The 27,913-nt window shown below is 43.7% G+C and overlaps 1 protein-coding gene across 1 annotated transcript; it reads left to right on the top strand.

Annotated features, from left to right (window-relative positions):
• Positions 1-686: 686 nt before the first annotated feature.
• On the top strand, positions 687-5,135 carry LOC109746049 (probable protein S-acyltransferase 6). Its single transcript, XM_020305164.3, has 5 exons — positions 687-735; positions 1,496-1,779; positions 1,866-2,048; positions 2,144-2,446; positions 4,071-5,135. The coding sequence occupies exons 1-5, from the start codon at positions 687-689 to the stop codon at positions 4,791-4,793; spliced, it is 1,542 nt and encodes a 513-aa protein (XP_020160753.3). The 3' UTR covers positions 4,794-5,135.
• The last annotated feature ends 22,778 nt before the right edge of the window (positions 5,136-27,913 follow it).

Here is a 27,913-nt window from a genome sequence, read left to right as displayed (position 1 = left end):
CTACAGATTCTAGGACAAGATGTCCATTGATTACAATCCTAGGATTATTCTGTGGAAAGGTAAGGACTGAAGTACTTTTTGTGTTCATTGCTATAGATTATATATTATGTATTTGTTGCTACAGATGATATATATTGCGTGTTTATTTTGTGTTTTGTTGAGTACTCACATGATATATTGTGTGTACAATAATGCACACTCAATTTAAATGCACACACCGGTTAAATGGACAATTTGCTAGGAAACTAGTAGTATAATCAGTTTTGGACATCAATTTTCACACTACAAGCAGTACAATCTGGCAGTTCAATTTGAAGGAATGGCAGTACATATCTGGACTCACCATGTTCTAGGTGGGGGCTAGATCATCATCGTTGTCGAGGATGTTGTAGATGACGGTGGCGACGTCCTGGTCCTTCCGCTGCTCCTCGACGCCACTACAGATCCAACACCACCGCTACAGATCCAACCGTCGGAGAACAAAATTTCATTTTGAACTCGACCTCCCTGGCGCAGACAGTGGTAGCTACGAAAACGAGGGAGAGGTGACAACGTAAGAGGAAGAGGGCGACGACAAAGCGAGTGGGGAAGAGGTGGCGACGATGCGGGCTAGGAGAGGTAGCCGCACAAGCGTTGGGCTAGGGATTTGGAATGAGGGAGTGGAATGAGTGAGCGACCGAGAGAACATGAGCAAGTCAGTGACCGACAGAGCAAGGGGTATATTTGGAAAGCAAGGTAATTTCGTAAACGTGACAAAAAGTGAATGTCAATATCTAAAACATTTTATAATAATGAGCGGAGGGAGTAGCTGTTTGTTTCAGCTTTTAATCTTTTTCTTTGGTAATTTGCTCCCTAGAGCCGTATAACAAATAGGGTCATAGGATCCTCTTGCCAAGCTCCAGCAATAAAGAACTCACTAGCGATGTCCTTCGCCCCTAGAGCATCTCCGATAGCTTTTGTAAAAAACTTTCTAAATGCTTTTTACGAGTGTCCGTAAAATTTAGGGAAGTTAACAGGTGAGGTGTTTTCTCAGTTCCTATAAAAGCTTCCCTCAAAAATGGTTTTGGGCGGTGGTGCGACGACGGCGGCGGCGGTGGTCAGTGGAGCGGCATGGCAGTCGGTAGCGGTGGCGGTGCAGGGTGGTTAGATGACAAGGCACTTTTACGGGAAGAGTCATCTTCCCGTAGAGGGAGGGAAAATTTTAGAGAATTTACAGAATCCCCTACAAAATTTGCGTCCTTATAGGACTGTTGGAGAGTTTTTTTTTTCAACTTCCCCTGAACAACGATTACCGAAACAATTGAAGATACTCTGACATCAACAGATCTCTTGTTCAGATCTTATTTGATGAATCAAATAATTAAGCAAGAAAATTTGAGTGGGACGAACTGAAAGACACAGTCGACTCAAGATGCTTTGGAACAGAAAGTCTCGATTTTGTTCTATTTTTAGCCATGCTCAGCTATCCTTTTCCTACAACCTCAATGTGCCATAGGTCTTCCCTCTTCTATGTATAGCACACAATGTCTCAAGAGAAAAGAAGAGAAAAGCTTTGTATTGTTGACCTTCCTCCATCTCTCACCTCACCCCAATTCTGGCCCTTTGGCAAGAGGCCATGCGGCCGAGGTGACTTCGCGCGCGGAGATCACATGCGCATCGGAGATGAAGGGGAGGACGCTTTTCAAGAGCCCTCTCCCCAGCAACCACGTCTCCGACGCCTCCAGCTCGGCCGGCGCCGGCGCCACCCACCGCCTGTACCAAGTTTGGAGGGGAAGGAATGTATGTCAATGCTCATTGATTAGTTCTGGTGTTCCAAAGGGAGGGCGGCCTCCATTAGTTGATTCGATCAATCTTGTACCTGGCAGAAATTTCTTTGTGGCGGGCGGTGCATCTTTGGCCCTGACGCCAACTCCATCTATCTATCTGTGTCTCTCATCATGACGCCGCTCGCGCTCTTCGTGGCCTTCGTCTCGTTCCGCCTCGCCGAGCTCATGGGGAAGCCGCTCGGCCCCTTCATTCCAAGGACAGCCATGGCCGTGGGCGCATTCGTGAGTCAAATTAACAACGATGTCCATTGATTCCTTGAGTAAAGTTATTAAGCAACGCAATATTGACCGATCGTTAAGTACCATGTGATGTGCAGGATCTTATAGTGTTGGTGCTCACGTCAGGGCGAGATCCTGGGATCGTCCCGCGGAACACGAAGCCGCCGGATCCCGAAGACCTCCAGCTAGACGGCATGGCGTCCCCAATGGCCGGAGCGCCATCGTCGGGGACACTTCCGCCGACGCGTGACGTGTACGTGAACGGCATGGTGGTGAAGGTGAAGTACTGCCACACGTGCATGCTGTACAGGCCGCCGCGCTGCTCTCACTGCTCTGTCTGCAACAATTGCGTGGAGCGCTTCGACCACCACTGCCCCTGGGTCGGCCAGTGCATCGGCAAGGTACACCTCGACCTCGTAGCAGCTAGTATAGCTCTAAGGCACACACATGCACTATTCATAAGTTGCCTGAATTTTGTTTTTTGGCAAGTCAAATTTTCGGATTGCTGGATTAAGATCCAACAGTCGTCCTTGTTTCTTCTTCCTCTAGCCTTCTTCCTTTAGTACTCGTCTTCTTCTCGCGTCCTTACCTTTCCTTCAGCGGCGATGATGCTGCTCACTGCACCCTCCCTGCCTGGGAGCTGTCTAATTAGAGCAGGAATATGAGGTTTGACTTTTCAAAATTTTGGTCAAAGGATGTAAAAATCTTTCTTCACAAACTTGGTCAAAGCTTATGAGGTTTGACTTTAAAAAGAAAAACTAGATGCACTACATTATAGAACATAGAGGGTATTTTAATATAGCAAGCTGGTTTAAAAAGTTTTTTCTTTGCGAGGGGGGCGACGTAATCCAATTAGGCGACAAGAGCAACTTCAATGGGGCGACCCATTTTGTCCGTTTGGGTCAACCGGACACAAAAGTTGGTCCAACGGGGCGACCCAAATGGACGCGCGTGTCCGCCTGCTATCCGTTTGTCATCCGTCCCGACCCAATCTCCAAGGCAACACCGCTAGCCTTCATCTTCCTGCGGCGGTGCCGCACTTCCGTCAGCTCGTCTCCATGAGTGTCTTTTCCCCTTGGGGAATCCTTTCGCGAGCAGACCTTGAGGGGCTAGATCGAATCGACAGGTTGTGTCGATCGGGACTAGAGAAAAACTTAGTTCGAGAGATTGAGGAGCACGCCCGGCTCAGGAGAGCCAAGGACCAGCTAACCGGGCCTAATTTTGTGCTAGGCCTGAAAAAGAGCCCAAAACAAAAACATCACATCAAAATCAGGGGCCCTGGAATTTTTGGGCTCTGTGCGGTTACACAGCCTGCACAGGCCCAAGGACGGCCCTGGTCCGATTAGGTTGGTGCTGTTGCAAAAAGACTACCGTAATATTTTATCTATGCCGAATCAGGTTGGTGCTGTTGCAAAAGGACCCCTCTAATTTCCCCCCATATATCACATCAGGTCGGCATTGTCGTAGAAAGACCCCTTTAAAAATTAGTTGATTTCTTAGGGCATCTTCAGCCGTTGGCACCCCCAAAAACATCACCGAACCAAAAAAGTTGGTGTCTTGGGGGTCATCCGGCGAAATAAAGAGAGCATCTTCCCAGTCACACCTCATCCCAAGCAAAAGTTTGTGAGGAGAATGATTAAGTGGGCCAAGAAAAAGGACATGTGGTGAGACACGATTCGCCGAAACTTCCGCCGGCGCCCCCAAGAGACCCAGCGCGGGTTTTCCGGCGCTATTTTGACGTCCTGGGGGGCGTGGCTGGGCCTTTTTCGACGAAAAGTGCCGTCCGAGGCTAAAACCGGGCCTAAAAAGGTGTCCTGGGGGGGCGTCCTGGGGAGGCTAGTGGAGATGCTCTTACCGGTCAAAGGTAGGTTGAAGTGCTAGCCATGTGGCCGTTTCCCCCCTCCAAATCGGTTTTAGCCTTATTTGATAAAATTAGCGAGTTTTTGGCCGTGTTCATGGACCAATGATGCATTTCACTCTTAACTTGATTTTGTGTATGTGTGTATTGATGCAACAAGCGTGCAGAGAAATTACAGGTTCTTCTTCATGTTCATCTCGTCGACGACGTTCCTTTGCCTCTACGTGTTCGTGTTCTGCTGGGTGAACCTGATCCTCATCACGCGGAAGTACGGGTGCAGCCTGGGCGGCGCCATCGTGGAGTCGCCGGTTTCGGGATTCCTCATCTTCTACACCTTCATCACGTCCTGGTTCGTGGGCGGGCTCACGGCGTTCCACACCTACCTCGCCAGCACCAACCAGACCACGTACGAGAACTTCCGGTACCGGTACGAGGGAAAGTCCAACCCGTACGACCGCGGCGCGGCGCGGAACCTCGTCGAGATCTTCCTGTCGCCGATCCCCGCGAGCAAGAATGACTTCCGGCAGATGGTCGTCGTCGACCCCGACACGCTCTTGTACGGCCCGCCCTCGATGGCCTACTCCTACTCCTTCGGCATGCTGTCGTCGTCCAAGAAGAGCTTCAACACCCAAGCCAGCCTCAGCTTCGACATGGGCAAGCCGAGCTTTGACCTCGGAGCTGGATACAGCGTCAAGCGCACCAGCATCGGCTCCTCCAACTTCGGCGACATATACAATCCTACCGCCGATGGCGTGGATGGCGCGGCGCACCAGCAGCCGCGGCACAACATCTTCGGTGGCGGGAGGTTTCAGGGAAGCAAGAAGGTGGCGGAAGACTCGGAGTCGGTCGTGACCGACGTCACCACGGCGCGCTACAGCGTTGCCGGCTGACCTCATGGGAGGGAGTTCGAGGCCGTGTGACGGATGATCGACCCGAGCGCATGCAGGTGATGCCCGTTCGATCTTGGTTTGGGTAGGGTCGTAGGGAGGGAGCGCGGTTCAGACTGTGCGATGCGGCGCGAGTTTCAAACTTTGGTCGCTCTCGCTCGCGGGTGTTGTGTTGGACCGGCCGGCGTGCGGTGGTAGCTTGATCTCAGCTTCCCCTCCCCATGTCTGCGCTCAGATGTGATCGATGGACGTTTCTAGAACAGTATCCTGCTACATTGACTGTAGTGAGGGTGATGTATATATAAATGCACATACACGTATTCACGCGCGCAACTTGAGTTTTGGTGTCAGGGCTCTGGAAATGAAATCCGTGCACCGGCGGCAGCATGTATTTAGGGGTTCTATTTCTTGACGGGTAAATTATTTTTTTGACGGGTTGTATTTAGGGGTTCTATACGTGACACCTTTTCCTTTTTGGGTGACCCGTCGACCGGATGATAATCACATCATGGACCGTCTGAACAGCCGTTGGATGGCCCGTGGAACAGCCGTTCGATCTTTCCCAGCGCCAGTTGTGCGCCTCGCCCGTTCGTAACATGGCATGTGTTGTGTTCAAGGCTTTGTAACACGAGCCGTGTTTTGCTCCATCGAACCGTTTTCTACTGGTCATATAAAAAATATTTCTATTGCAACGTGGTTTATGTGCCGACTATGATGTTGCCACCTGTCCTTTGCTACATGGCTCATGTTGCGACTGCAAAATGGGTTATGTTGCAATCCCAAGCTGAACTCTCACACAAGTCCCACACCTCGTCGCTGTCATGTCCTTTGTGACATGGGCCATGCTGCAATTCCACGCTGAGCTCCCACACAAACAAGCACGCCTCAAGCTGCCCCCGTCTTTTGAAGTATGGTTTGTGTTGTGCTTGCAACATGGGTCATGTTGCAAATCTTAGCCGAGACATGTCTCAGGCGCGCGAGGAATCGGATGGTGGGATGCAAATCATTCAATTGAGCACTAGTCTTTTCCTTTTCTATGTACATGAGGGGGGGGGGGGGGGGGTTGTTTTTAGAACTTAGTGGGTCACATGTAAAAGTCCAGCTTTACACGTGGTTTAAGGCATGGAACTCATTAGACTTTTGCCCGTGCTCCAAAGTGTACGGGTGTTAAGGGTGCCATATAAGCAAAAAAATAATGTGGCAAAGTAATTAAAGAGGAAAGAGAGTATTATGTGACCCTAGAAAGAAATGATGCTAAGCGCGTGGACCTATATAAAATGCCTACCAACCAATGCATGCAGTAGTTTAATTGTTAAATAATTCAACAAGGGAGGCTTAGCTACAAAAGCTAAGCACCAACTCATTATGGAGATTAGTTGCTAAGGTTTTTAATGTACTCACAACCTCACATAAGCACCAATGCATTGGAAGAGACCTTGTGTGTAAGGGCATCTTCAATGCACATCACCAAACAAACGTCACCAACTGTCCGCGGACACGTCTAGATGTGTCCGCTGATAGTTAGCAGGGCGGAGGCCACCTGATCATGATCAACAAATGCTCAGCCCATTTAAAACGGGTCGAGAAAAACACAGACGGAATTTAAGCAAAATAGACAAAATTAACAAAGTTTGATATATTTACAACCAAACGAATGGAATTTAACAAGTCCAACTAAACTTAAACAAAAAATAACTAAACTACGATAGTGTTGGAAATATGCCCTAGAGAAAATAATAAAGTGCTAATTATTATATTTCCTTAATCATGATAAAGGTTTATTATTCATGCTATAATTGTATTGATTGGAAACTTAAATACATGTGTGAATACATAAGCAAATACCAAGTCCCTAGTAAACCTCTACTAGACTAGCTCCTTGATCAAAAGATGGTTAAGGTTTCCTGGCCATAGACATGAGTTGTCATTTGATAACGGGATCACATCATTAGGATAATGATGTGATAGACAAGACCCATTCGTTAGCTTAGCATATGACCGTTCAGTTTATTGCTACTGCTTTCTTAGTCAAATACATATTCCTTAGACCATGAGATTATGTAACTCCCGGATAGCGGAGGAATACCTTGTGTGCTATCAAACGTCACTTGGTAACTGGGTGATCATAAAGGTGCTCTACGGGTATCCACAAAGGTGTCTGTTGAGTTGGCATGAATCGATATTGGGATTTGTCACTCCGTATGACGGAGAAGTATCTTTGGGCCCTCTCAGTAATATAGCATCACAATAAGCTTGCAAGCAAAGTTACTAAGGAGTTAGTCACAAGATGATGTATTACGAAACGAGTAAAGAGACTTGCAGGTAACGAGATTGAACTAGGTATGGAGATACCGACGATCGAATCTCGGGCAAGTAACATACCGACAAACAAAGGGAAATATGTATGTTGTCATAAAGGTTCAACCGATAAAGATCTTCATAGAATATGTAGGAACCAATATGGGTATCCAGGTCCCGCTATTGGTTATTGACCAGAGAAGCATCTCGGTGATGTCTACATCATTCTCGAACCCGTAGGGTCTGCACGCTTAACGTTTGTTGACGATATAGTATAATATGAGTTATGTATGTTGGTGACCGAATGTTGTTCGGAATCCCGGATGAGATCACGGACATGACGAGGAGCTCCGGAGATAAAGATTGATATATAGGATGATAGTATTTGGCCTCCGGAAGGGTTTCAGAATGCACCGGATAATTATCGGATCGCCGAAGGGGTTCCGGGAGGCCACGGGAGCATATTGGGCCAAAAGGGCCAACGAGGGAGAGCACACCAGCCCACATGGGGTTGGCGCGCCCCCACCTCATGGCAGTCATCCCTAGGGAAGGAAGGAAGAGGGCCAACCCCCTCTTTACTTCTCTTCCACATGCTGGGAAAGGAAAAGGGGGGGTGCCTCCCCTCCTGCCTTCCCCCCCCACGCGCTAAGAAGGAAAGGGGGGCGCGGCGAGGGCAGGCACCTAGGGCGACCGCCGCCCCCCTTGGGGCGCGCCCTAGGCAGCCTTCCCCCTCCACCTATATATATGAGAGGAGCGGAGGGGGAAACACACACCACAATTCCAAGCCGTGTGCGGCGCCCCCTCTCCCTCTAGTTCCTTCTCCATCCAAATCCGCTGGGCTTGGTGAAGCCGTGTGGAAAAGTTACACCACCACCGTCAGCATGATGTCGTGCTGCCGGAACTCATCTACTACTTTGCCCCTCTTGATGGATCGAGAAGGCGAGGATGTCATCGGCCTGAATGTGTGCTGAACGCGGAGGTGTCGTGCGTTCGGTGCTTGATCGGTACTGATCGTGAAGGTGTACGACTACATCAACCGTGTTGATAAACGTTTCTGCTTGGCGATCTACAAGGGTATGTAGATGCTCTCCCCCTCACGTAGCTATGCATCTCCATGGATAGATCTTTCGTGTGCGTAGAAATCTTTTCGTTTTCCATGCAACGTTCCCCAACAGTGGTATCAGAGTCAGGTCTATGCGTAGATGATATGTACGAGTAGAACACAAAGGATTTGTGGGCGGTGTTGTTCATATTGCTTCCCACCAATGTCTTATTTTGATTCGGCGACATTGTGGGATGAAGCGGCTCGGACCAACCTTACATATCCACGTACATGAGACCGGTTCCACCGACTGACATGCAACTTGTTTTGCATAAAGGTGGCTAGCGAGTGTTCGTTTCTCCCACTTTAGTTGAATCTGATTTGACTACGGCGGTTCTTGCAGAAGGTCAAATAGCAACTTGATAATCACCGTTGTGGTTTTGCGTAGGTAAGAACGGTTCTTGCTAGTTGCATGTAGTAGCCACGTAAAACTTGCAACAACAAAGTAGAGGACGTCTAACTTGTTTTTGCAGGGCATGTTGTGATGTGATATGGTCAAGATGTGATGTGATATATGTTGATGTATGAGATGATCATGTTTTGTAATAAGTTCATGACTTGCATGTCGATGAGTACGACAACCGACAGGAGGCTTAGGGTTGTCTTTAATTATTGTATGACATGCGTGTCAATCACTTAGCGCCATGTAATTGCTTTACTTTATCTCTATGCATTAGCAATAGTTGTAGAAGCTATAGTTAGCGAGACTACCCTGACACAACGATGGAGATCAAGGTGTCGTGCTGGTCACAATGGAGATCATGCCCTTGCTTTGGAGATGGAGATCAAAAGCACAAGATGATGATAGCCATATCATGTCATATATTTTGATTGCATGTGATGTTTATACTTTATGCATCTTATTTTGCTTAGAACGACGGTAGCATTATAAGATGATCCCTTCACTTAATTTCAAGATAAAAGTGTTCTCCTTGAGTATGCACCATTGCTAAAGTTCATCGTTTCGAAGCACCTCGTGATGATCGGGTGTGATAGACTCTGTGTTCGCATACAACAGGTGTAAGCCAGTTTTGCACATGCAGAGTACTTTGGTTAAACTTCACGAGCCTAACATATACATACATGGTCTCGGAACACTGGAGACCGAAAGGTCGAACGTTAGTCATATAGTAGATATGATCAACATGGAGATGTTCACTGTTGAAGACTACCCCATATCACGTGATGATCAGACATGGGTTAGTTGATTTGGATAATGTATCACTTAGACAACTTGAGGGATGTTGATTTAAGTGGGAGTTATTTAACAATTTGATTATTTGAACTAAAATTTAACATGAACTTAGTCCTAATAGTTTTTACAAATCTATGTTGTAGATCAATGGCCTATGCTACCGTTCCCTTGAATTTTAATGCGTTCCTAGAGAAAGCTAAGTTGAAAGATTATGGTAGCAACTACACGGACTGGTCCGTAACTTGAGGATTATCCTCATTGCTGCACAGAAGAATTATGTCCTTGATGCACCGCTAGGTGACAGACCTGCTACACGAGCTGATGCAGATGTTATGAATGTCTGGCAGGCTCGATCTGATGACTACTCGATAGTTCAGTGTGCCATGCTTTATGGCTTAGAACCGGGACTTTAAAAGCGTTTTGAACGCCACAGAGCATATGAGATGTTCCAAGAGCTGAAGTTGATATTTCAAGCAAATGCCCGGGTTGAGAGATATGAAGTCTCCAACAAGTTCTTTAGCTGTAAGATGGAGGAGAGCAGTTATGTCAGTGAACACATACTCAAAATGTCTGGGTATCATAACCACTTGACTCAGCTGGGAATTGATCTTCCAGTTGACAGTGTTATTGACAGAGTTCTTCAGTCACTGCAACCAAGCTGCAGAGGCTTCATGATGAACTATAATATGCAAGGGATGACGAATATGATTCTCGAGCTCTTCGTGATGCTGAAATCGGCGGGTGTAGAAATCAAGAAGGAGCATCAAGTGTTGATGTTTAACAAGACCACTAGTTTCAAGAAAAAGGGCAAGGGAAGGAAGGGAACTTCAAGAAGAATTGCAAGCAAGTTGCTGCTCCCGTGAAGAAGCCCAAAGCTGGAACCAAGCCTGAAACTGAGTGCTTCTACAGCAAGGTAAATGGTCACTGGAAGCGGAACTACCCCAAATACTTGGCAGATAAGAAGGATGGCAAAGTGAACAAAGGTATATTTGATATACATGTTATTGATGTGTTCCTTACTAATGATCGTAGTAGCGCCTGGGTATTTGATACTGGTTCTGTTGCTCATATTTGTAACTCGAAACAGGAGGTGCAGAATAAACGAAGATTGGCTAAGGACGAGGTGACGATGCATGTCGGGAATGGTCCCAAGGTTGATGTGATAGCCGTCGGCACGCTACTGATACGTCTCCAACGTATCTATAATTTTCGATTGTTCCATGCTATTATATTATCCATCTAGGATGTTTTATATGCATTTATATGCTATTTTATATGATTTTTGGGACTAACCTATTGACCTAGAGCCCAGTGCCAGTTTTCTGTTTTTTCCTTGTTTTCGAGTTTTGCAGAAAAGGAAAACCAAACAGAGTCCAATTGACCTGAAAATCGACGGAGCTTATTTTTGGAACAGAAGAAGCCCACGGAGCACCGGAGATGGGCCAGAAGGTTCCTGAGGCACCCACAAGGGTGGGGGGCGCACCCCACCCCCTGGGCGCGCCCCCTGCCTCGTAGTCGCCTCGGGGACCCCCCTGGCTTGTTCCCGACTCCAACACCTCTTATATAATCCAAAACTTCCAGAAAGAAACCTAGATCGGGAGTTCCGCCGCCGCATGCCTCTGTAGCCACCGAAAACCAATATAGACCCGTTCCGGCACCCTGCCGGAGGGGGTCCCTCTCCGGTGGCCATCTTCATCATCCCGAAGCTCTTCATGACGAGGAGGGAGTAGTTCACACTCGGGGCTGAGGGTATGTACCAGTAGCTATGTGTTTGATCTCTCTCTCTCTCTCTCTCTCTCTCTCTCTCTCGTGTTCTTGAGGTGGTACGATCTTGATGTATCGCGAGCTTTGCTATTATAGTTGGATCTTATGATGTTTCTCCCCCTCTACTCTCTTGTAATGGATTGAGTTTTCCCTTTGAAGTTATCTTATCGGATTGAGTCTTTAAGGATTTGAGAACACTTGATGTATGTCTTGCATGTGCTTATCTGTGGTGACAATGGGATTTTCACGTCATCTACTTGATGTATGTTTTGGTGATCAACTTGCGGGTTCCGTAACATTGTGAACTTATGCATAGGGGTTGGCACACGTTTTCGTCTTGACTCTCCGGTAGAAACTTTGGGGCACTCTTTGAAGTTCTTTGTGTTTGTTGAATAGATGAATCTGAGATTGTGTGATGCATATCGTATAATCATACCCACGGATACTTGAGGTGACATTGGAGTATGTAGGTGACATTAGGGTTTTGGTTGATATGTGTCTTAAGGTGTTATTCTAGTACGTACTCTTGAATAGATCGATCCGGAAGAATAACTTTGAGGTGGTTTCGTACCCTACAATAATCTCTTCGTTTGTTCTCCGCTATTAGTGACTTTGGAGTGACTCTTTGTTACATGTTGAGGGATAGTTATATGATACAATTATGTTATTATTTTTGAGAGAACTTGCACTGGTGAAAGTATGAACCCTAGGCCTTGTTTCCTAGCATTGCAATACCGTTTGTGCTCACTTTTATTGCTTGTTACCTTGCTGTTTTTATATTTTCAGATTACAAATACTCATATCTATCATCCATATAGCACTTGTATCACCATCTCTTTGCCGAACTAGTGCACCTATACAATTTACCATTGTATTGGGTGTGTTGGGGACACAAGAGACTGTTTGTTATTTGGTTGCAGGGTTGCTTGAGAGAGACCATCTTCATCCTACGCCTCCCACGGATTGATAAACCTTAGTTCATCCACTTGAGGGAAGTTTGCTACTGTCCTACAAACCTCTGCACTTGGAGGCCCAACAACGTCTACAAGAAGAAGGTTGTGTAGTAGACATCAAGCTCTTTTTTGGCGCCGTTGCCGGGGAGGTGAGTGCTTGAAGGTATATCTTTAGATCTTGCAATCGAATCTTTTTGTTTCTTGTTTTATCACTAGTTTAGTTTATCAAAGAAAACTACAAAAAATGGAATTGAGGGTGCCTCATATGCTTCATCTTTTTAATATCTTTCATGAGAATAAGGATTCCGATAATTGTGCTCAATTGCTAGAGGAAGAATGCATTAGAATGTTTGGCACTAAATCTTTGAATGATGAGCATGATTGCAATGTTGTTAGTATGAACTCTTTGAATATCCATAGTACTAATGATGATTGCACTAGTCATGATGAAAATGTCTCTTATAAGCATGTCAATTTTTGTGGAGTACATAGAGTTTGCAAGTACACACCAAATAGGAAAGATAGATTTTGCAAGAGGCATAAGTATTTAGAAACTAAATGGTTGCAAGAAAGGCTAGATGTTTGTGCTGAAAGATTCAATATTTATTGCCATCCTTGTGAACTTTGCAATGAACATGGTCATTTAAAGATCTAATGCTATTTGTTTCATGATCAAATCGTGTCCAAAAATTGTCATAAAGAGCTTAGTCTTCGTTTGGGGTATGAAGAAATGAAACGTATAACTGAGGGTATTCCAAAATTTAATATTGATAGATTTCTTGATTTTGATCTAGAAGAAATTTTTATGTATTGTGCGGTGAATTGCATTGAAAATCCTTATATTGCCAATTACATAAAGAAAAGAAAACAAATAGAAGATGAGGAGAATACTAATAAAAGGGAAGAGACTTCCCAATATCCTCCTATTATTTCTTATGATGAATCAAGTAACGAGGAGGACCCTTCTATTCAACCAATCTCATTAATAAGGAGCTCCAAAAAGAGGATTAAACCCACACATGATGTGAAGAAGAAAAAGAAAATACGGAGAAGCAAAGGTGAAAAGGTATCCCTCCCAAATGATGTTGCTCCTATTACTCATTGTGATGATGATAATTGCTATACTATTGATGCTATCCATACTATTAATGATTATGCTTATGATATGAAAAGGCCCAAGCTTGGGGATTCTATGTTTGATGAGAATGACATGTTTGAGAATATATTTGCTGCAATTAATGTTTGTCCCAAGCTTGGGGATGCTATGTTTAATGAAGATGACATTTTTAGCCTCCCAAGTTTTGATATGCAATTTTTTATGATGATAGCATGCCTCCTATTTATGATGATTATATTGATGAAAGTGGGTTTGGAAGAGTGTCAACTTTAGGAAGTAATGATCCCACTATTTTGGAGGGTGTTGAATCTTATTGTGACAATTATGAAAGTGGATTTGGAGATGTCATGACTTTATTTAGTAATGATTCCACTATCTTGGAAGAGGTTTCAATTGATTATGATGAGAACAAAGTTGCTACTTATGATGATTATTGTGATGACACTTATGCTATAAAAAGTAGTGATGATTATATTTATAAAACTTGTCATGATTATGATTACCCTTTTTCTGAACATTACTCTTTTAATATGGAAACAATTTTTATAGTATTTGAGTTTCTTATGATGCTCCCACTATTCTGAATGAGAAGAATTTTGCTTGTGTGGAGAGTAGTAAATTTTCTATGCTTGTAGATCATGAAAAGAATGCTTTATGTGATGGTTATATGGTTGAATTCATTCATGATGCTACTGAAAATTATTATTAGAGAGAATCATATGCTTCTACATATTGCAATAATATCAAGTTTCCTCTCTATGTGTTGAAATTTTTGAAGTCATGCTTGTTTTGCCTTCCTATGCTAGTTGATTATTGTTCACATAAGTTGTTTGCTCACAAAATACCTATGCATAGGAAGTGGGTTAAACTTCAATGTGCTAGTCATATTCTTCATGATGCTCCCTTTATGTTTCAATTCTTATCTTTTATGTGAGCATCATTGAAATCATCATGCCTAGCTAGGGGCGTTAAACGTTAGCGCTTGTTGGGAGGCAACCCAATTTTATTTTTGTTCCTTGCCTTTTGTTCCTGTTTAGTAATAAATAAATCATCTAGCCTCTGGTTATATGTGGTTTCATGTTTTAATTAGTGTTTGTGCCAAGTAAAACCTATAGGATCTTCTTGGGTGATAATTATTTGATCTTGCTGAAAAAGACAGAAACTTTCTGCTCACGAAAACAATTGTTACAAATCACCATAAAGTGATAAAATACTGATTCCAATTGAAGTAGATCAATAATCAAATTATCTAGGTCTTCCTATTTTGGCAGATTTTTCTGAGTTCCAGAAGTTTGCGTTTGATACAGATACAGACTATTCTGTTTTTTGATAGATTCTGTTTTCTATGTGTTTGCTTATTTTGATGAATCTATGAGTAGTATCTGTAAGTGCATCTAGTGCCCCTTAGTGATTTTGGTGTATTGAAGACTTATAGGTTAAGGGACTAATGCGTTTATGAGTGTACACAGGTCTATAAGTCTATGAGGAGTTTGATATTTACAAAGAAAGTCGACCCCTAAAAATGAAGTTCTTCGACTGAAGACTTTGGATTTCTGAAGACTTTCTGAAGACTTTGAAAGTGAAGAAATTGGTGTGACCTTGAAGACTTGGTATTCATTTGAGGAACATGAAGCATGAAGACTTTTGTTTTTGTAGTTTCATTTTCTCTTTCTTGAGTCATAGGAAACACCGTACTGTTAAAGGGGGTCGAGGAAATACTAAGGAAAAATTTCCATGTGATGCTCAATTCAAAATCCTACACCTACCAATCCCTTCGAGTGAAGCCATTGGAAATCTCATACAGTTCAGTCATATTCTTCAGTGACAGAGATGAAGTTCTTCTGGTCTCTGAGGAATTTGTTCTGACTGAGGAGTTAGGAATTCGCCAGTGCGGATTGCCTACACAGTGAGGAACATGATAGCCCTGAGGAATTTGAGCCTCAAATTTCCGACCGTTGTTGTGCTACGCGCCAGCTGTCCCAAAATATCTTATCCACCTAACGGTCATATCATTGAAGGGCATTTATGTCTTATCATGTCGGGCTGCTCCCTAGGCTATAAATAGCCGCCCCCTACAACCACTAGCTGGTTGGCTGCTCCGAGAGAAACTGACACTTGTCATTTGAGAGCATCCCATCCTCCGAGGACTTTGAGCGAAAATCATCAAGTGAGGAAAAACCCCAAACCCAAACACCTACAAACCCCAAGTGATTGAGCATCACTGAAGAGATTGATCCTGCGTGGATCCGACGCTTGTTACCTTTGAAGACTGTGCTTCTTCTAGACGGTTAGGCGTCATGGTCTAGAGCATCCAAGAGGAAATTGTGGATCGCCAAGTGACTGAGTTTGTGAAGGTTTGGAAGTCACCTGAAGACTTACCACGAGTGATTGGGCGAGGTTTGTGTGACCTTAGCTCAAGGAAAATACGGTGAGGACTGTGTGTCCGGGACTGGGTGTCCTCAGGTTTAAATACCTAGCCGCTCCAACCAGACGTACAACTGAGACAGCAGTTGGAACTGGTCTACCAAATCATTGTCTTCACCAAGCCAACTGGTTCTATTTCCTCAACTCTTTCATTTCCTCATTACTGTGTTGTATGCTTGTTCATATCTGTGTTTGAATACTTTGACTGAAGACTTTCTCAACTTCCTCAGTTCAATTTCTTCAGTCTGTTTGTCTTCATCCTGTGTTATCCTGTGTTTATGTTTTATGTACTCTGTGCTTGTTTTCATTTCATCATGATGACTATGCTTGTGTTCTGCTATGCATACTTTTGAGTACTTATTCCGCTGCAAGTAGTTCTTCGCTAAGGAATTTCCTCACCCACAAATTCGTAAGTGAAGAATTTATAAAAATCGCCTATTCACCCCCTCTAGTCGATATAACGCACTTTCAGTATCGGAGGGTATGAACCATAGGTAAGTTGGAATACAGTATATATTACACCAATATGAATTTAGAATGAGTTCACAACAGTACCTAAGTGGTGATCTATTTTCTTATACTAACGGAGCTTACGAGTTTCTGTTGAGTTTTGTGTTGTGAATTTTTCAAGTTTTGGGTAAATATTCGATGGACTATGGAATAAGGAGTGGCAAGAGCCTAAGCTTGGAGATGCCCAAGGCACCCCAAGGTAATATTCAAGGACAACCAAGAGCCTAAGCTTGGGGATGCCCCAGAAGGCATCCCCTCTTTCGTCTTCGTTCATCGGTAACTTTACTTGGAGCTATATTTTTATTCACCACATGATATGTGCTTTGCTTGGAGCGCCATTTTATTTACTTTTGTTTTTCTTCCTGTTTGAATAAAATACCAAGATCTGAAATTCTTAAATGTTAGAGAGTCTTCACATACTTACATAATTATTCGACTACTCATTGATCTTCACTTATATTACAGTAGTTTTATTTTGAAGAAATAGACGAATTCTCATGCTTCACTTATATTACTTTAAGAGTCTTAAACAGCATGATACTTTGCTTTGGTTATGAAACTAGTCCTTATATGATAGGCATTCAAGATGGGTATAATAAAAACTATCATATAAAGTGCATTGAATACTATGAGAAGTTTGATTCTTTATGATTGTTTTGAGATATGAAGATGGTGATATTAGAGTCATGCTAGTTGAGTAGTTGTGAATTTGAGAAATACTTTTGTTAAAGTTTCTGATTCCCGTAGCATGCACGTATGGTGAACCGTTATGTGATGAAGTCGGAGCATGATTTATTTATTGATTGTCTTCCTTATGAGTGGCGGTCGGGGACGAGCGATGGTATTTTCCTACCAATCTATCCCCCTAGGAGCATGTGCGTAGTACTTCGTTTCGATAACTAATAGATTTTTGCAATAAGTATGTGAGTTCTTTATGACTAATGTTGAGTCCATGGATTATACGCACTCTCACCCTTCCACCATTGCTAGCCTCTCTAATACCGCCCACCTTTCGCCGGTATCATACACCCACCATATACCTTCCTCAAAACATCCACCATACCTACCTATTATGGCATTTCCATAGCTATTCCGAGATATATTGCCATGCAACTTTCCACCGTTCCGTTTATTATGACACGCTCCATCATTGTCATATTGCTTTGCATGATCATGTAGTTGACATCGTATTTGTGGCAAAGCCACCGTTCATAATGAAGGAAATATGCCCTAGAGGCAATAATAAAGTTATTATTTATTTCCTTATTTCATGATAAATGTTTATTATTCATGCTAGAATTGTATTAACCGGAAACATAATACTTGTGTGAATACATAGACAAACAGAGTGTCACTAGTATGCCTATCCTTGACTAGCTCGTTGATCAAAGATGGTTATGTTTCCTAGCCATAGACATGAGTTGTCATTTGATTAACGGGATCACATCATTAGGAGAATGATGTGATTGACTTGACCCATTCCGTTCGCTTAGCACTTGATCATTTAGTATGTTGCTATTGCTTTCTTCATGACTTATACATGTTCCTATGACTATGAGATTATGCAACTCCCGTTTACCGGAGGAACACTTTGTGTGCTACCAAACGTCACAACGTAACTGGGTGATTATAAAGGTGCTCTACAGGTGTCTCCGAAGGTACTTGTTGGGTTGGCGTATTTCGAGATTAGGATTTGTCACTCCGATTGTCGGAGAGGTATCTCTGGGCCCACTCGGTAATGCACATCACTTAAGCCTTGCAAGCATTGCAACTAATGAGTTAGTTGCGGGATGATGTATTACGGAACGAGTAGAGAGACTTGCCGTTAACGAGATTGAACTAGGTATTGAGATACCGACGATCGAATCTCGGGCAAGTAACATACCGATGACAAAGGGAACAACGTATGTTGTTATGCGGTCTGACCGATAAAGATCTTCGTAGAATATGTGGGAGCCAATATGAGCATCCAGGTTCCGCTATTGGTTATTGACCGGAGACGTGTCTCGGTCATGTCTACATAGTTCTCAAACCCGTAGGGTCCGCACGCTTAACGTTTTGATGACAGTTATATTATGAGTTTATATGTTTTGATGTACCGAAGGTTGTTCGGAGTCCCGGATGTGATCACGGACAAGACGAGGAGTCTCGAAATGGTCGAGACATGAAGATTGATATATTGGAAGCCTATATTTGGATATCGGAAGTGTTCCGGGTGAAATCGGGATTTTACCGGAGTACCGGAGGGGTTACTGGAACCCCCCGGGGGTTAATGGGCCATAGTGGGCCTTTGTGGAGAAGAGGAGAGGCGGCCAGGGCAGGGCCGCGCGCCCCTCCCCCCTAGTCCGAATAGGACAGGGAGAGGGGGCGGCGCCCCCCTTTCCTTCCTCTCTCCCTCCTCTTTCCCCCTCCACTCCTAATCCAACTGGGAAAAAGGGAGGGAGTCCTACTCCCGGTGGGAGTAGGACTCCACCTGGCGCGTCCCTCCTGGCCGGCCGCACCTCCCCCCTTTCTCCTTTATATATGGGGGCAGGGGGGCACCCTAGAGATGCAACAATTGATCATTTGATCTTTTAGCCGTGTGCGGTGCCCCCCTCCACCATAGTCCACCTCGATAATACTGTAGCGGTGCTTAGGCGAAGCCCTGCGTCGGTAGAACATCATCATCGTCACCACGCCGTCGTGCTGACGTAACTCTCCCTCAACACTCGGCTGGATCGGAGTTCGAGGGACGTCATCGGGCTGAACGTGTGCTGAACTCGGAGGTGTCGTGCGTTCGGTACTTGATCGGTCGGATCGTGAAGACGTACGACTACATCAACCGTGTTGTGCTAACGCTTCCGCTTTCGGTCTACGAGGGTACGTGGACAACACTCTCCCCTCTCGTTGCTATGCATCACCATGATCCTGCGTGTGCGTAGGAATTTTTTTGAAATTACTGCGTTCCCCAATAGTGGCATCCGAGCCAGGTTTTATGCGTTGATGTTATGTGCACGAGTAGAACACAAGTGAGTTGTGGGCGATACAAGTCATACTGCTTACCAGCATGTCATACTGCTTACCAGCATGTCATACTTTGGTTCAGCGGTATTGTTGGATGAAGCGGCCCGGACCGACATTACGCGTACGCTTACGCGAGACTGGTTTTACCGCAGTGCTTTGCACACAGGTGACTAGCGGGTGTCAGTTTCTCCAACTTTAGTTGAACCGAGTGTGGCTATGCCCGGTCCTTGAGAAGGTTAAAACAGCACTAACTTGACGAACTATCGTTGTGGTTTTGATGCGGAGGTAAGAACGGTTCTTGCTCAGCCCATAGCAGCCACGTAAAACTTGCAACAACAAAGTAGAGGACGTCTAACTTGTTTTTGCAGGGCATGTTGTGATGTGATATGGTCAAGACATGATGAGATATAAGTTGTTGTATGAGATGATCATGTTTTGTTGAAGTTATCGGCAACTGGCAAAAGCTTTATGGTTGTCTCTTTATTGCATAAGATGCAAGCGCCAAATAATTGCTTTACTTTATCGCTATGTGATAGCAATAGTTGCAAGAGCAATAGTTGGCGAGACGACCATGTGACGACACATTGATATAGATCAAGATGATGGAGATCATGGTGCCATGCCGGTGACGATGGAGATCATGACGATGCTTTGGAGATGGAGATCAAAGACACAAGATGATGATGGCCATATCATGTCACATATTATGATTGCATGTGATGTTTATCTTTTATACATCTTATTTTGCTTAGTTCGGCAGTAGCATTATAAGATGATCTCTCACTAAATTATCAAGGTATAAGTGTTCTCCCTAAGTATGCACCATTGCGAAAGTTCTTCGCGCTGAGACACCACGTGATGATCGGGTGTGATAGGCTCTACGTTCAAATACAACGGGTGCAAAAGAGTTGCACACGCGGAATACTCAGGTTAAACTTGACGAGCCTAGCATATAACAAATATGGCCTCGGAACACTGAGACCGAAAGGTCGAGCGTGAATCATATAGTAGATATGATCAACATAGTGATGTTCACCATTGTAACTACTCCATCTCACGTGATGATCGGACATGGTTTAGTTGATTTGGATCACGTGATCACTTAGAGGATTAGAGGGATGCCTATCTAAGTGGGAGTTCTTAAGTAATATGATTAATTGAACTTAAATTTATCATGAACTTAGTCCTGGTAGTATTAGCATATCTATGTTGTAGGTCAATAGCTCGCGTTTTGCTCCCCTGCTTTATTTTGATATGTTCCTAGAGAAAACTAAGTTGAAAGATGTTAGTAGCAATGATGCGGACTTGGTCCGTGATCTTAGGATTAACCTTATTGCTGCACACAAGTATTATGTCCTTGATGCACCGCTAGGTGACAGACCTATTGCAGGAGCAGATGCAGACGTTATGAACGTTTGACAAAAGCTCGGTATGATGACTACTTGATAGTTTAGTGCACCATGCTTTACGGCTTAGAACCGGGACTTCAAAAATGTTTTGAACGCCACAGAGCATATAAGATGTTCTAAGAGTTGAAATTGGTATTTCATACTCATGCCCGTGTCGAGAGGTATGAGACCTCTGACAGTACTTTGCCTACAAGATGGAGGAGAATTGCTCAGCTAGTGAGCATGTGCTCGGAATGTCTGAGTACTACAATCACTTGAATCAAGTGGGAGTTAATCTTCCAGATAAGATAGTGATTGACAGAGTTCTCTAGTCACTATCACCAAGTTACTAGAACTTCGTGATGAACTATAATATGCAAGGGATAACGAAAACGATTCCCAAGCTCTTCGTGATGCTGAAATCGACGAAGGTAGAAATCAAGAAAAACATCAAGTGTTGATGGTTGACAAGACCACTAGTTTCAAGAAAAGGGCAAAGGGAAGAAGGGGAACTTCAAGAAGAATGGCAAGCGAGTTGCTTCTCAAGTGAAGAAGCCCAAGTCTGGACCTAAGCCTGAGACTGAGTCCTTCTACTGCAAAGGAATTGGTCACTGGAAGCGGAACTGCCCCAAGTATTTGGCGGATAAGAAGGATGGCAAAGTGAAAAAAGGTATATTTGATATACATGTTATTGATGTGTACTTTACTAGTGTTTATAGCAACCCCTCAGTATTTGATACTAGTTCAGTTGCTAAGATTAGTAACTCGAAACGGGAGTTGCAGAATAAACAGAGACTAGTTAAGGGTGAAGTGACGATGTGTGTTGGAAGTGGTTCCAAGATTGATATGATCATTATCGCAGACTCCCTATACTTTTGGGATTAGTATTGAACCTAAATAAGTGTTATTTGGTGTTTGCGTTGAGCATGAATATGATTTGATCATGTTTATTGCAATACGGTTATTCATTTAAGTTAGAGAATAATTGTTGTTCTGTTTACATGAATAAAACCTTATATGGTTACACACCCAATGAAAATGGTTCGTTGGATCTCGATCGTAGTGATACACATATTCATAATATTGAAGCCAAAAGATGCAAAGTTAATAATGATAGTGCAAATTATTTGTGGCACTGCCGTTTAGGTCATATTGGTGTAAAGCGCATGAAGAAACTCCATGCTGATGGGATTTTGGAATCACTTGATTATGAATCACTTGATGCTTGCGAACCATGCCTTATGGGCAAGATGACTAAAACTCCGTTCTCTGGAACAATGGAGCAAGCAACTGGCTTATTGGAAATAATACATACTGATGTATGCGATCCAATGAGTGTTGAGGCTTGCGGCGGGTATCGTTATTTTCTGACCTTCACAGATAATTTGAGCAGATATGGGTATATCTACTTGATGAAACATAAGTCTGAAACATTTGAAAAGTTCAAAGAATTTCAGAGTGAAGTGGAAAATCATCGTGACAAGAAAATAAAGTTTCTATGATCTGATCGCGGAGACAAATATTTGAGTTACGAGTTTGGTCTTCAATTAAAACAATGTGGAATAGTTTCACAAATTCGTGCCACCTGGAACACCACAGCATAATGGTGTGTCCGAACGTCATAACCGTACTTTATTGGATATAATGCAATCTATGATGTCTCTTACCGATTTACCACTATCGTTCTGGGGTTATGCATTAGAGACAGCTGCATTCACATTAAATAGGGCACCGTCTAATCCGTTGAGACGACACCGTATGAACTATGGTTTGGCAAGAAACCTAAGCTGTCGTTTCTTAAAGTTTGGGGTTGCGATGCTTATGTGAAAAAGTTTCATCCTGATAAGCTCAAACCCAAATCGGAAAAGTGCGTCTTCATAGGATACCCAAAAGTTACTGTTGGGTACACCTTCTATCACAGATCCAAAGGCAAGATATTCGTTGCTAAAGAATGGATCCTTTCTAGAGAAGGAGTTTCTCTCGAAAGAAGTGAGTGGGAGGAAAGTAGAACTTGATGAGGTAACTGTACCTGCTCCCTTATTGGAAAGTAGTTCATCACAGAAATCTGTTCCTGTGACTCCTACACCAATTAGTGAGGAAGCTAATGATGACGATCATATAACTTCAGATCAAGTTACTACCGAACCTCGTAGGTCAACCAGAGTGAGATCCGCACCAGAGTGGTACGGTAATCCTGTTCTGGAGGTCATGTTACTAGACCATGACGAACCTACGAACTATGAGGAAGCGATGGTGAGCCTAGATTCCGCAAAATGGCTTGAGGCCATGAAATCTGAGATGGGATCCATGTATGAGAACAAAGTATGGACTTTGATTGACCTGCCCAAATGATCGGCGAGCCATTGAGATTAAATGGATCTTTAAGAGGAAGACGGACGCTGATAGTAGTGTTACTATCTACAAATCTAGAATTGGCGCAAAAGGTTTTCGACAAGTTCAAGGTGTTGACTACGATGAGAGTTTCTCACTCGTATCTATGCTTAAGTCTGTCCAAATCATGTTAGCAATTGCCGCATTTTATGAAATCTGGCAAATGGATAAACAAAACTGCATTCCTTAATGGATTTATTAAAGAAGAGTTGTATATGATGCAACCAGAAGGTTTTGTCGATCCTAAAGGTGTTAACAAAATGTGCAAGCTCCAGCGATCCATCTATGGACTGGTGCAAGCATCTCGGAGTTGGAATATACGCTTTGATGAGTTGATCAAAGCATATAGTTTATACAGACTTGCGGTGAAGCCTGTATTTACAAGAAAGTGAGTGGGAGCACTACAACATTTCTGATAAGTATATGTGAATGACATATTGTTGATCGGAAATAATGTAGAATTATTCTGCAAAGCATAAAGGAGTGTTTGGAAGGAGTTTTTTTAAAGAAAGGCCTCGGTGAAGCTGCTTACATATTGAGCATCAAGACCTATAGAGATAGATCAAAACGCTTGATAAGTTTTTTCAATGAGTACATACCTTGACAAGATTTTGAAGTAGTTCAAAATGGAACAGTCAAAGAAAGAGTTCTTGCCTGTGTTACAAGGTGTGAAATTGAGTAAGACTCAAAGCCCGACCACGGCAAAAGATAGAAAGAGAATGAAAGTCATTCCCTATGCCTCAGCCATAGGTTCTATAAAGTATGCCATGCTATGTACCAGATCTATTGTATACCCTACACTGATTTTGGCAAGGGAGTACAATAGTGATCTAGGAGTAGATCACTAAAAGGTCAAAATTATCCTTAGTGGAATAAGGATATGTTTCTCGATTATGGAGGTGACAAAAGGTTCGTCGTAAAAGGGTTACATCGATACAAGTTTTGGCACTGATCCAGATGACTCTAAGTCTTCATCTGGATACATATTGAAAGTGGGAGAAATTAGCTAAAGTAGCTCCGTGCAGAGCATTGTAGACATAGAAATTTGCAAAATACATACGGATCTGAATATGGCAGACCCGTTGACTAAACTTCTCTCATAAGCAAAACATGATCACACCTTAGTACTCTTTGGGTGTTAATCACATAGCGATGTGAACTAGATTATTGACTCTAGTAAACCCTTTGGGTGTTGGTCACATGACGATGTGAACTATGGGTGTTAATCACATGTGATGTGAACTATTGATGTTAAATCACATGGCGATGTGATCTAGATTATTGACTCTAGTGCAAGTGGGAGACTGAAGGAAATATGCCCTAGAGGCAATAATAAAGTTATAATTTATTTCCTTATTACATGATAAATGTTTATTATTCATGCTAGAATTGTATTAACCGAAAACATAATAATTGTGTGAATACATAGACAAACAGAGTGTTAGTATGCGTCTACTTGACTAGCTCATTGATCAAAGATGGTTATGTTTCCTAGCCATAGACATGAGTTGTCATTTGATTAACGGGATCACATCATTAGGAGAATGATGTGATTGACTTCACCCATTCCGTTAGCTTAGCACTTGATCGTTTAGTATGTTGCTATTGCTTTCTTCATGACTTATACATGTTCCTATGACTATGAGATTATGCAACTCCCGTTTACCGGAGGAACACTTTGTGTGCTACCAAACGTCACAACATAACTGGGTGATTATAAAGGTGCTCTACAAGTGTCTCCGAAGGTACTTGTTGGGTTGGCGTATTTCGAGATTAGGATTTGTCACTCCGATTGTCGGAGAGGTATCTCTGGGCCCACTCGGTAATGCACATCACTTAAGCCTTGCAAGCATTGCAACTAATGAGTTAGTTGCGGGATGATGTATTACGTAACGAGTAAAGAGACTTGCCGGTAACGAGATTGAACTAGGTATTGAGATACCGACGATCGAATCTCGGGCAAGTAACATACCGATGACAAAGGGAACAACGTATGTTGTTATGCAGTCTGAACGATAAAGATCTTCGTAGAATATGTGGGAGCCAATATGAGCATCCAGGTTCCGCTATTGGTTATTGACCGAAGACGTGTCTTGGTCATGTCTACATAGTTCTCGAACCCGTAGGGTCCGCACGCGTAACGTTTCGATGACAGTTATATTATGAGTTTATATGTTTTGATGTACCGAAGGTTGTTCGGAGTCCCGGATGTGATCACGGACAAGACGAGGAGTCTCGAAATGGTCGAGACATGAAGATTGATATATTAGAAGCCTATATTTTGATATCGGAAGTGTTCCGGGTGAAATCGGGATTTTACCGGAGTAGCGGAGGGGTTACCGGAACCCCCCGGGGGTTAATGGGCCATAGTGGGCCTTTGTGGAGAAGAGGAGAGGCGGCCAGGGTAGGGCCGCGCGCCCCTCCCCCTAGTCCGAATAGGACAAGGAGAGGGGGCGGCGCCCCCCCTTTCCTTCCTCTCTCCCTCCTCTTTCCCCCTCCACTCCTAATCCAACTAGGAAAAAGGGAGGGAGTCCTACTCCCAGTGGGAGTAGGACTCCACCTGGTGCGCCCCTCCTGGCCGGCCGCACCTCCCCCCTTTATCCTTTATACATGGGGGCAGGGGGCACCCTAGAAACACAACAACTGATCGTTTGATCTTTTAGCCGTGTGCGGTGCCCCCCTCCACCATAGTCCACCTCGATAATACTGTAGCGGTGCTTAGGCGAAGCCCTGTGTTGGTAGAACATCATCATCGTCACCACGCCGTCGTGCTGACGTAACTCTCCCTCAACACTCGGCTGGATCGGAGTTCGAGGGACGTCATCGGGCCGAACGTGTGCTGAACTCGGAGGTGCCATGCGGTCGGTACTTGATCGATCGGATCGTGAAGACGTACGACTACATCAACCGCGTTGTGCTAACGCTTCCGCTTTCGGTCTACGAGGGTACGTGGACAACACTCTCCCCTCTCGTTGCTATGCATCACCAAGATCCTGCGTATGCGTAGGATTTTTTTTGAAATTACTGCATTCCCCAACACATAATTCTTTCATACATGTCACTCTTGATTCATTGCACATCCCGGTACACCGCCGGAGGCATTCATATAGAGTCATATTTTGTTCTAAGTATCGAGTTGTATTTCTTGAGTTGTAAGTAAATAAAAGTGTGATGATCTTCATTATTAGAGCATTGTCCCAGTGAGGAAAGGATGATGGAGACTATGATTCCCCCACAAGTCGGGATGAGACTCTGGACGAAAAATAAAAAGAGAAAAAAGAGGCCATAAAAAAGAGAAGGCCCAAAAAAACAAAAAAAACAAAAAAATGAGTGAAAAAGAGAGAAGGGGAAATGCTACTATCCTTTTACCACACTTGTGCTTCAAAGTAGCACCATGATCTTCATGATAGAGAGTCTCCTATGTTGTCACTTTCATATACTAGTGGGAATTTTTCATTATAGAACTTGGCTTGTATATTCCAATGATGGGCTTCCTCAAAGTGCCCTAGGTCTTCATGATCAAGCAAGTTGGATGCACACCAACTTAGTTTCTTTTTGAGCTTTCATACCATTATAGCTCTAGTGGATCCGTTGCATGGCAATCCCTACTCACTCACATTGATATCTATTGATGGGCATCTCCATAGCCCGTTGATACGCCTAGTTGATGTGAGACTATCTTCTCCTTTTTGTCTTCTCCACAACCACCATTCTAATCCACTTATAGTGCTATTTCCATGGCTCACGCTCATGTATTGCGTGAAGATTGAAAAAGTTTGAGAACATCAAAAGTATGAAACAATTGCTTGGCTTGTCACCAGGGTTGTGCATGATTTAAATATTCTGTGTGATGAAGATAGAGCATAGCCAGACTATATGATTTTGTAGGGATAGCTTTCTTTGGCCATGTTATTTTGAGAAGACATGACTGCTTTGTTAGTATGCTTGAAGTATTATTTTTTCATGTCAATATTAAACTTTTGTTTTGAATCTTATGGATCTAAATATTCTTGCCACAATAAAGAAGATTACATTGATAAATATGTTAGGTAGCATTCCACATCAAAAATTCTGTTTTTATCATTTACCTACTCGAGGACGAGCATGAATTAAGCTTGGGGATGCTAATACGTCTCCAACGTATCTAAATTTTTTGATTGTTCCATGCTATTATATTATCCATCTAGGATGTTTTATATGCTATTTTATATGATTTTTGGGACTAACCTATTGACCTAGAGCCCAGTGCCAGTTTATGTTTTTTTCCTTGTTTTTGAGTTTTGCAGAAAAGGAAAACCAAACGGAGTCCAATTGACCTGAAAATTGACGGAGCTTATTTTTGGAACAGAAGAAGCCCACGGAGCACCGGAGATGGGCCATAAGGTTCCCGAGGCACCCACAAGGGTGGGGAGCGCGCCCCACCCCCTGGGCGCGCCCCCTGCCTTGTGGCCACCTCGGGGACCCCCCTGACTTGTTCCCGACTCCAACACCTCTTATATAACCCAAAACTTCCAGAAAGAAACCTAGATCGGGAGTTCCACCGCTGCAAGCCTCTGTAGCCACCGAAAACCAATCTAGACCCGTTCTGGCACCCTGCCGGAGGGGGGATCCCTCTCCGGTGGCCATCTTCATCATCCCGGCGCTCTCCATGACGAGGAGGGAGTAGTTCACCCTCGGGGCTGAGGGTATGTACCAGTAGCTATGTGTTTGATCTCTCTCTCTCTCTCGTGTTCTTGAGGTGGTACGATCTTGATGTATCGCGAGCTTTTCTATTATAGTTGGATCTTATGATGTTTCTCCCCCTCTACTCTCTTGTAATGGATTGAGTGTTCCCTTTGAAGTTATCTTGTCGGATTGAGTCTTTAAGGATTTGAGAACACTTGATGTATGTCTTGCATGTGCTTATCTGTGGTGACAATGGGATTTTCCCGTGATCTACTTGATGTATGTTTTGGTGATCAACTTGCGGGTTCCGTAA

Source organism: Aegilops tauschii, chromosome 4 (assembly GCF_002575655.3).
Source record: "Aegilops tauschii subsp. strangulata cultivar AL8/78 chromosome 4, Aet v6.0, whole genome shotgun sequence".
Lineage (NCBI taxonomy): Eukaryota > Viridiplantae > Streptophyta > Magnoliopsida > Poales > Poaceae > Aegilops > Aegilops tauschii.
This window is presented reverse-complemented; position numbering and strand designations above follow the sequence as displayed.